This window comes from Uloborus diversus, unplaced genomic scaffold (genome assembly GCF_026930045.1).
Source record: "Uloborus diversus isolate 005 unplaced genomic scaffold, Udiv.v.3.1 scaffold_513, whole genome shotgun sequence".
Classification (NCBI taxonomy): Eukaryota; Metazoa; Arthropoda; class Arachnida; order Araneae; family Uloboridae; genus Uloborus; species Uloborus diversus.
The window spans coordinates 38,417-49,788 of NW_026558696.1; the positions used below are offsets into that span (position 1 = coordinate 38,417).

The 11,372-nt window shown below is 34.0% G+C and overlaps 1 protein-coding gene across 1 annotated transcript in view; it reads left to right on the forward strand.

Moving 5' to 3' along the window:
• The window catches only part of LOC129233548 (toll-like receptor 2), a 36,787-nt gene extending 25,874 nt beyond the window's left edge, over nucleotides 1-10,913 (forward strand). The window contains exons 4-6 of the mRNA XM_054867560.1: nucleotides 1,702-1,893; nucleotides 4,460-4,589; nucleotides 10,634-10,913. Coding sequence (XP_054723535.1) covers nucleotides 1,702-1,893; nucleotides 4,460-4,589; nucleotides 10,634-10,913 — 602 coding nt within the window. The remainder of the gene's footprint in view (nucleotides 1-1,701; nucleotides 1,894-4,459; nucleotides 4,590-10,633) is intronic.
• Nucleotides 10,914-11,372: the final 459 nt, after the last annotated feature.

Here is an 11,372-nt window from a genome sequence, read left to right on the forward strand (position 1 = left end):
CTATTTATAAAAAACTTTCAAATAAATCCCAAACTAATGTTCTTAACCGAACCTTCATCAGAAAGAATTTGGTTGTTTTGCCATTCTTTCCATCTGTAAGCTATCAGGTTGCTAAGATTCTAAAACGTTTCCAATTCCAGCTGGTGTTCTCTCCTATTAATAAACTTTCATTCTCTTCTCTTAAAGATCATATTCACCCTCTTAATTGTTGTGGAATTTATAGAATTAATTGTAGTTGTAAACTTGCCTATATTGGACAGACTCGGCGTGCTTTAAAAATCCGCTTGAAAGAGCATCAAAATTATATGAAAAAACAACAATTAAATAAGTCTAGTATTGCTCAACACTGTTGGGATTCGAATCACTCTTTTGATTTTAACTCTTATCAGATAATCCAAAAATGCCCCAATTCATCAGATCTTGACTTTTGGGAATCCTTTCATATTTTGAGGAACAGTTCTAACTTAGTTAACGATCTTAGTGCAGTTCCATATTTTTCTAACATTTGGCTCCCATATCTTTAATACTGTCCTTTCCCCATCCCCCCTTTTTTTTATTGATCTTCCTTTGTTTATTTTTACCTTTTTGTCTTGATTGACAACGCCCCCCCCCCCCCCAATTTTCTTCTATTTATCTTTATTTTTCCTTTTTTCGAATATTTTTTGTTTCTGTTTATTTTATTTCATGGTTTTCCATTCAGCTTTTCCTTTCTTGCGGTTCACTGTTACTGACAATTTCTTTTCTTTTTGTTTAAGCTTCGGCTTAATCTTTGTCCAATTGAATTCTTTCTTTCTGGGTTCGTACCTAAGAGAAAGCTCTTGGCGTTTGCTTGCATTCCTACTGGTTCCTGATCGGTTTATAACTTTGTCATGGTGTTTGGCTAATCCGCTGTTTTAATCTTTTAAGCTGCATGCTTATCTGCTCTTGACTTTTGTCGGATGTCTTTTCATCCATAAGCTCATTATTTTTTGCATTGAAAAAGGCGTTCCCTGTAACGCCGAAACACGTGTCTGCTGTAATTTACAAATTTGTGCTTCTTCTAACGTTGTTTTGTCTTACGTTACTGTTCAGCACAAAGGTATTTATTTATCTTACGGATTAATATAGACTATCTGCACTACTTGAATTCAAAAACTAATTTGCCCAAAGCGAAACTCAGTTATAATTTGTTTAAATAATTTTTGAAGCATAAAAATTTGGTGACTCTAAATGATTTGCAATGTCCAAGGTTAATTGAATGCTATACACCTTATCCTCTGCAGTCTTTCATGTAAACTTTTGGCGGTTGTAATGATCGTGATTTTTTCTCTCTTACGTGTTTCCATCCCTCAGCATTCTGCGCGAAGGCATTTTTTTTTTTTTTTTTTTTTTTTTTGTTGTCATTTTTTATTGCAAATGCAGTTCAATCGGTTAATGTTTTTAGGTTTATAAGAATTAAACAGTACGAAACATAAACTGATAGCGAATACAAACTATTGGCTTAAAAAAATAGTAGAAATACATATATATGCATAATTTATAGCCTATGTCACTCAGTAAGAATGCACCTTTCATGTAGTGAAAGAATTTTTCAAATAGTTGCAATAGTTGCGGAGATTACCTCGAACATACAAAAATACAAATTTTCGCTCTCTCTCTGTTTATAATATTAGTATACAGATAGATAATCCCCCTAACTCACAATTCCATTTATTTCTCCAGTGATTGTTCTGTCTATTACGTCCACCATCTTGCTGCATTTCAAGTACCGGTACCACTTGAAAGTATGGCTTTACTCCAGAGGGTTGACGTGGCTCAAGAAAGCTGAAGACCAAAACTTCGGTAAACTCCACGACGCGTACATTTCTGCAGCAGAGGAAGACTTGCATTTGATTGTCATATATTTGATACCAGGTAAGAGGAGTAGACTTGTAGTCATCCGGATTTAACAGAGCCAAACATTTTCAAGTGAATACACGTAAACTTGGACATTTCCGAAATCACTTTGAACATATGCACAAAGGAGATATTTTTTTACACTTGCACTTCATCAATGGAATTTAAAATCTTGGCTTTTATGTTTTATATACTCAAATAAAAGGAAACATTAAGTATCATTAGATGAAGTGTCAACTTTCTAAAAAGTTTTCTTGTACTTAAAAAGTAATTTGTATGAGTTGCTTGCGTGACCGTACGATCGCACCCGCAATACCCGCAAATCATTATTTTTCAAGTACAAAATTTGTTATCATGACATATCATAGTTCCTTTTAATAGAACATATTACATTTAAAAGGCAAAGATGAAGACTTCGGAAGTTAAGTGCAAAAATATACGTAAAACTTTCATATCAGTACTAATTGATGTGCGTTTAATTGGGTGTGCGGTTTTTTTTAGATAAACAGTTTATTGCGCTCTAGATTATATGTGGAACTTAATAAATTAAAAAACTTTATGTATAATACAGTAAAATTTTAAAAATAGGATAAAATCAAAGACTAGATTGCCTCTTCGTTTACAAGGTAGAAACCAGCTGCTAACATGAAGAGAAATCTAGTAAGCGGAGTAAGGGGGGGGGGGTCTATATCAAAAGACCGTGATTAAATCGAAAAACTAACGTAAATAAAGCGCTAATTCCCAAGAATAACGTTGGTTTTTTTTTATTTTTATTTATTTATTTTTTTTTAACCATATTGTAGCTAAAAGCCTATCTGCTTATTTTTAGTCTACTTTCCCAGTAAAAGTCAGAGAAAGAAGAAAAAAGCATGAGAGAAGGCTTAGTGCATCTTAAAAATATCGTGAAAAACAAAAAAAAAAAGTCAAAAATAAACAAAATAATTAAATAAATATCGAAAAATAAAAAAAATGGAAAGTAGGGTATTGAGATGGGGGAAAATGTCTATTATTCTATCTGTCTGCCGGTCTGTCTGTCTGTCTGTCTGTCTGCAACTAATAACTTTTGAGTGAATAGTACGATTCGAACAAAAAAAAATTGATCGAAAGACCTCGGCGAGGACAACTCATTCCCATATTTCATTTTTTGATTTGAACAATTTTTCGTTCAAATTTGAACAGTTCAAAACAACTTAACATTAGTACCTACGGGGAAATTCAAAGCAAAAATAAATCTTGAACTCAGAGGCGAAGTGGCTTCAAACAAACTTTAATTCACAACTCCAGAGCTCGAATACGCTACCTTGCGGTGGTTAACAAAACTAAGGAAAAATGTAAAATATTCCATTCCACGTGTTTTCTTTGGGGCAAATTACAGGCTTTAGACAGTTTATGGTGCAATGTAATTTCAGAAGAATAGAAGAGTAAACTTTCCACAACACGATGAAAAATTACTGTCATACACAAACGTCAAAGCAAGTGATAAGTTACGGCATTTGTTTGTTTTACCTTTTTCATCCGCCATTAGACAGTGGCTGCAGCGCCCCCTATAGTTTGTTGGAGTTGCGAAAAGAAAAAGTTTTTGATGAAGAACATGTAACGAAAATATCTTTTTTAATTTAAACAATTTTCCGTTCAATTTTGAACAGTTCAAATCTCTTAATATTAGCGCCTACGGAGAAACTAAAAGTCAATATAGATTCTGAACTTAAAGGTGGATTTACTTCAAAAAAATTTTGCAGAAAATATCTCTTGACGACCTATTCTCGACTCCGACTGAGCTAAGTTATCTCTTACCAAACTACATTCCTGCCAAGCTTGTTGGTTGCAGCTCAATTTATTCTTGACGCATAAATTTTTTTGCGACAAAGTGTATTTCAACTTTTGAACACAGTTCAGTTTGCGCGACTTAATCACACCCAATGATTCTGATTTTGAGCTGCAAGTTTAAGTTTCAGTCCGAACATTAAAACACATTTAATCAGATTCAAAAATAGCGGTAAACAAATAGTTGTTCGTTGCTCCAAAGTCTAAAACGCCCTCTATCGGCATTTTTCAACAACATTTTCAAAATTTCTTTTTAGAAAACACTGATAAAAAGAAAGTTTTAGTGAAAATCACAAATGTATCGACCAATTTTTCCGTTTTTTATGATCATTTTAAATTTTGGACCTTAAACTTTAATGGCGCCTCTCTCCTTCGGAAGACGTTTGGGACCCTTATTTTTACTATTATATTGTTTGTCCTGATATGTACTATCACCTCTTTAAGATTTGCCCATGATTTCAGAAACACCCTGTATAATAAAAAAAATATGACTCTTTTAAAGTCGCAGTTTACAGTGTTCCTGCAAATTTTAAAACATTACTTTTAGCAACATATTTTGAGTGAGTGGGAAAAATGAATACCATTTCAGGATTCGGTGCTAAAAAATACACACGAATTTTTTTAATTGTTCGCGACAAACGCAAATGATAACGTGACAGAATTCAAATTTTGCTGGTTAGTATGATCATTACGACTAGACTATTGTTTGCATGGTCTTTGTTTGGAAAGCAACAATAATTACTTTCTGTTTCATTTTCAGAACTTGAAGAGAAGGATCCCTATTACTCATTGTATGTCCCAGGTAGAGATATGTTAGGTGGAGAATTCGAAATCGATAAACAGATGGAAGAAGTCAAAAAGAGCAAAAGGGTTATTATTTTGCTCTCAGAGTATGTATTGATGAATGAATCTTCTCTCATTTGGCATCTTAAGCCATAATTTCTTAAGTCATTAGAGCCTTAGAACTCTCGCCGGGATCAAAATACTCTCTCCTTACGCGAAATACACCGCCAGCTCAGTCATTTCCAGCCGAGGACTGCAGTTTCGTGCTAATTAGCACTCATCAGCTCGGCGTAGAAAAATGACTGAGCTGGAGATGGAAAACCTCTTAAGGAAGCCAAAAGTGCGAAACAAACTGGTAGCTAATATAGAATTAGCTGACCAGACGAGTGACTGAAGCAATGGTTCGGTTCAACTCGAAGATTGAACGCAAGACAAGACAAGGTATATTCAGTAAATTGGCGGTAATTTACTGAATATACCTTGCCTTGCGTCTCTGATTTGATAATCTTAATAATGTAGAGTCTTTCATTCTCCTCAATGGTATTTTAAAATTGCATTTTTTTAAATAATTTTACGGAAAAAATATTTTGTCACTTTTATTCCAATTGCTATAAACAGGGTTGCCGAGAGCAAAAATGAAAAAAAAAATGACATAGGTCAATTTTTTTCACAGGCCCCCTTCTACACCTTTCACCATTAGGATATTTTATCCTCTGCACGAGTTCAATTCCGAGCTGGGCCCCTATACTCCAACTAAGCTGACATGACCTCACGTCGGCCCTTGTTGTAATTTGCATTTTAGAGCAATTGTGAATTGTCATTTATAAATAAAAGCGTCAAAGAAACCAAAAGTGTTATAACTTTTTACAACCGCTACAGTTTCCATGTTTTTTTTTTTTTTTTGCTTTTTTTTAAAGTTATTCATTTATTTTTTATTACGTCACTAAAAATACATTGCCAGCCCCAAGGCCCAACTAACTAAAAGTGAGGCTCTAGGCCCACATTAATTTAGACTATGCATTAGCCTGAAGACTATGCAGTATTTGATTTACATTTTTAAAGCACGAATGCACTTTTAGAGGCCTCTTTGTCTAATCACACAACTATGTATAAATCACTTATGTGCATTTATGAATCCCCTTTGGGCCCCCCCATAATCGTGACCAAGGAAATTCATTACTGGAAGTATGATTAAAAATTCCCCTTTAAAGAAGTTTTTTCCAATTAATAAGTGATAATTTTTTTTAAATACATGTATTTTTCATATCGTAGCAATGATATGCATAATTCTTTGAAAATTTTGGGGTCCCATAGGAACATGGGGTCCCAGGCCTAGGTCTAGTCAGCCTGTGTGGTAATCAGGCCCTAGCAGCCTCATTTCAGAAATTCCCCCTCCCACCCCCCTCTTGGTGACGGCCCTGCCTCCCTCCACCCTCAAGCTTTAGCCCATGCGTAAAGAGGAGCTGAGGCTGCGTTTTGCGAATTTGCGTTATTCTAATCACATGCGCGCAAAATTTACATTTTGCTGTTAGTAGACAGGCCCGAAATACTTTGCTGTTAGTAGACAGGTCCGAAATACTTTGCTGACAGGCCCGAAATACTTTGCTGTTAGTAGACAGGCCCAAAATAGTTTGCTGTTGGTTGATCTGCCCGAAGCATGACCGGCCCACCGGGCAAATGCCCGCCGGCTATATCCACTACTGTCTTCTAGCTGTTCTTAAGATACAGAGATTATACAGAGCTCTTAAAAGGAGACGACATTAATGAGGCTTAAAGTGTATCTGCACGCGTTCCACTAGGGTATCACAGGAAGAGTTTGACGAAAGTCACCGTCAAATACAAAGGTGACACCTCTCATAATTTGTCTAAACCTTTTTTGGACTTTTAGGATTCTATCTAGGCCTTCTATTTCCGAACGGTGTCACGCCAAACATTCGTCCTGTATTATGAGACGCCCTCTTCAAGAAGCTCTTCCAAAAGCACGTTTAGAAACGGGGAGTCAGATCGTCTGGCTGTACCACTTGAATTAATACCTTATTGAATCTCAGTTATAATTCGTTTCAGTAAATGTTAAAGCTTAAACATTCTGTGACTCTGATTGGTTCGCAGTGTCAAAGGCTATAGCATGCTATGTATCTTATTCCCAGAAGTCTCAAATACATGCAAAGCTTTTGGCAGTTGTAATACTTCCTTAGCGATTTTTTTCCTTTCACATGTTTCCGTTCCTCCGCATCCAGTTCGAGGAGAACCTTTAACTCATCTGTCATTACGAATGCTGGACAAATTTGCATGTATAACACAGTGGCGGATTTACTAGGGGGCGGTGGGGGCGACCGTCCCCTCTGTGACCGTCATTTTCTAAAACCAATAATATAGAATTGAAGGAATTACTAGCAATCGTTACAAATTTCAATCAAGTACATTCCACAAATTCGCTTAGTTAGTGTATAGTCGAGAATGGACAGCGTTACCCACTTTTTAATTTGAACCTAAGCTCACCCTCCCCCCTTTTTTGAACTTTAATAATTTTTATATTTCTATACGTGTCTACCAACCTTTTTCTTCTATAGACTACAGTATGCTGGCATGATAATACATTGCTATGACTTAAAACAGTAGTTCCAACCGTGGGGGTGATTAAAGCCCTGGATCCTTCTCTTAAGTGGCGACACACTTTGATCCATGCACTGCGCGCAGCTTTCGACTGCGATTGGAGGCGGGCAGTCACGTGGGTTCAGTCCGCCATTTTGTGTCGTTGCCTGTGTGATTTCACTGTGCGGAATATTAGATATTTTCTCTTTTGCTATTCGTATTTTTCATCAAACGCTATCTTTAATGTGAAGATGCCTTGGTGTAGTGCATTAAGATGTTCTAACAGTTCAAAATTACTATATCGAAGTACATTGAAAGAATATTTATGTATTTTAAATGTTTTCATCAATACTGCTGCGCAATTTCAGATACTTTATGAAACTCTTGTTGAAATTGTAATATTTTTTACTTTTCATGAAACTGTCGGATGGTTTGTTAATTTTCATGGGATAATAAGGACATTCACTAAAATTATCATAAATAGTTCCTTCAAATATTGTAAAGCTCAACTATGTAACGGCACCTAATAAATTGCTAGCAGTAGTAAAATATTTGCCCTGTTTTCAAAACTGATTTTTCTGAGTTTAAGATAACAAAACCGTCAAAATTTAAATATATTAATTATTTTTTTATTTTTTATGTAAATTTTCTATTGTTTAGTTAGTTTCAAAATGTCTCAATAACTGTAGCAAAATTATTTTAAGAACACGTCGTTTTGCTTTTAATTGTGTCATAGCCATCAGTTTCAGTGTGTTGCCAAATTAATTATTTATCTATTTTGAAAAAAAATTAAGATATTAAAAGAATGAAATTATTCATTAAAAAAATTAAGCTTCTTTGAGATTATAGTAACATGTAACTCAAGCCAAGTTATATAATTACGGGAAGATTTTTTTTTTTTTTTTGCCCGGAAAAAAAATCTGTTTTCGTTTAATTTTTATTTTGATGTGAAAACCTTTTTAATAAAAAATGTATATACATATATATATATATATAATTTATCCCAGTATCTGTTAATTTACAAATTCATTATTACTATTCATAACAGTTACAGATGTAATCTGCACTCTTTTATTTGAATTTCTATTGGTATCAAATAATTCAATTATTATTTTTTTTTAAATATTGATTTAAAGCTGGTTACATTTTATTATCAGTTCGTTGAATTTTTAAGAACTAGTAGTATCCTTAAAAATCAGGTTTAAATGAAAGGCATTTTTTAATGTAAAATCGCCATGAGAAACAAGAAAGTTTTTGCAAATTTTTTAGAAGTGAATATTTTTCCATAAGAAAACTACACACATTAATAATATAAATGATACTGCTTTGCATGAATAAGTTCAAACTGTTACCCACAAATAATTTATGACATAATTAATTTAGCTCACTACTGTTCTACTCAGTAGTGGATTTAAGGGGGGCAGGAGGCCCGTGCCGCCCCAAAAGGATGAATTTATTTAACTATTTTATTCACTATTTTTTAATTGACTCCTCCATAGCATTTTTTTTATATAGTTAATTAAACAGAACACAAAACACACATAGAGCATATTTTGAATAATAGCATTTTTGATAAATAAATACCTTTGTGCTGAACAGAAAAGTAAGTGCTTCGTCTAATGTTGTTTTGTCTTACTTTAATAGCATTTTTGTTTGCTAAAGAAGTCATACTGGAGTCCTAGAGTGGCAGAATACATTTATACATTTAACTCGCTGGTTCTGAATTCAAGGGAACGTAATATCGCGATCCGTCCATTAATTTTTCTTTGATGGAATCAATAACTAACATTCTTCAAAAAAAAAAAAAAAAAAAAAGGCAGGCGTGCCTAAAAGAATTATTTTGATCTAGGAAGCTATTTGCGAAATAATAGCTTTTTCTTTTTCAGCTAATAAAAAATGCAAAATGAAAGAAATCATATCGTAGTTTTTTGAGAAAACCATGATATTAATGGAGGCGGTATGCAATATGAATATGTTATCTCAACTGTACCATATCTTCAAGCACAATCAGCAACTGCTTCGAAATCCACACAAAAATTGTCCTGAATTTTTCAGTAAAACTTATATGTTTAATAGCTATGATTTTCTTAATTAAATAATATTTTATAGTTATAAAATACTATAAAATAATATTAAAACCTCAAATGAGATATGGGTATATTTTTTTATTGAATAACCTTGCCCTCGTGTTATAATCATTACGACATTGTTCCTAAAATTAAAGCCGCTAATTGTATAGCATTTCGGTAACATTATTATGGTTTAGTATTTAATTGGCTTGAAACGTTAAAGATGTTTTACGTCCACATTCAAAGTATATTGGTACATAATATGTATGTTCTTAGAAGTGGATCATTAGCTTAAGGCATCCTAAAAAAAATTTAAAGAAAAGACACTTTAAAATAAAGTAATGAAAACTTTTATGAAACATCGTATGTGGCAGGGAGAAGGAGGAAGTGCTATTCAATTTCCCGGGCTCCCTCCGAGAGATTTTTCTGTATCCGCCCTTGGTTCTACTACACCAACTTTCTAATAATAATACGCATATTTAAAACACTTCAAGTAATTTGTAGCTCATAAGGTCTATATGGGGGGGAAAAAAGAAATTACTCTTAAAAATAGTCGAAAATTTCTTCAAAACACCTTTTTACTAATATTCGGTTAAATAATAAAAAAAAATGTTTTACTAAGGTAAAAGTCAACATTTTTGTATGTATATTGTCAGTTACATAAATTACGATTAAAAATCTGTAAACATTCGTTGATAAAAAGATACTTTTCAATGGGCGAAACTTTGCATTTTTTCTACTATTGAGATAGGGAGAAAGTTGCGAAACGACACAAAATGGCGGACGCTGGAGCGTGTCGCCACTTAAGAGACGGATCGAGGGCTTTAGGGGTGATAGCCCCCACAGGGAGATGTAACATTTCAAGGGGGCGATGAGTATTTAAAATACTGGATAAAAGAAGGGGGGGGGGCGATTGACTCCATGCCCCGTTCATGACGGATTTGGAGGGAGGAATGGCTTTTACGGTTTTCAACCGCCACCCCCTGGAATAGATTGTAAATCCGCACCTGGTATAACAACAGACAGTATGAAACATACACTAGCAACGAAGACAAACTGCTCGTTAAAATAATTGTTATGAATGCATATGTGCATAATTTATAGCCTATGTCACTCTGTAAGAATGTACCTTTCATATAGGGAAAGAATTTTTCAAATAGGTGCTGTGGTTCCGCAGATTACCCAGAACATATAAACATATAAAATCCGCTCTCTTTCTTTATAATATTAGTATAGATATATTAATTTCACAATTACTTAGCAACATTAACAAACAGATTTCGAAATTCCTGAGATTTTCGGAAGAAATTCGGAAAAACGGAGTTCATTGGTTAATGTGGAGGAATTTAAAGCAAAAAATTGGTACTTAGAGAGAAAGACGAAATTTGACTGAGAATTTTCATTTTTGATGTATAGTTTTCTTAAGCGTTATTTAGAAATAAAACCAAACTTCGCTACATTCAATTGATTGAAATATTTCTGCCCTATAGGCACTACTTTCAAGATGAATTCTGCATGGAAATTTTCAAACTAGCATTTTCATCATCCTTAAAAGAAAAACTCTATCGACTCATCTTGATCATCGTTGGCGAGCTTCCCTCACTTTCGAACTTGAACAAGGATGTGCGGGCTGCCATAGAGATTACAAAATGCTTGCGCTTCGAGCAAAAGTTGTTCCGGGAAATGCTAAAGTTCACTATGCCAAGAAAAGATTCTCCAAGAGTTCAAAATGGCGATGAGACAACAGATGTACTTCCTTTGTTGCCATAACAACTGATAGAAGATATGTGTTTCAGATAAGAACATTTGCCCAGATATATTGACCATTATCCAACAAACAAATAAATACATAAATAAATTATGATCATCAACATAGTCCAAAATTTGATAATGGATCTTTCGAAATTCATCTCCAGTTCTCTCTCCGTCGAGCAATATTATCTTTAATTCTTCATCCAAACAACAAAGTCCTATACCAAGCAATACTTCCATATCTTTTAATTAATGGGTTTGAATCACAATTTTAGCTTACCTTAAAAACAAAACTTTCAATTGTTGATGAGATTTTGTTTTCACTTTGCTGCCCACTGTTGGAGTTTCATATTCTTCACTGGGACATGTATTTTAACTCTGGATCTGATTTTTCCATTTTTGCAATTGAATTGCACATCTATAACTAACGGTTGTGAAAATAGAGGTCTTGCAGGTTAAACGGGAACGCGCTGTATA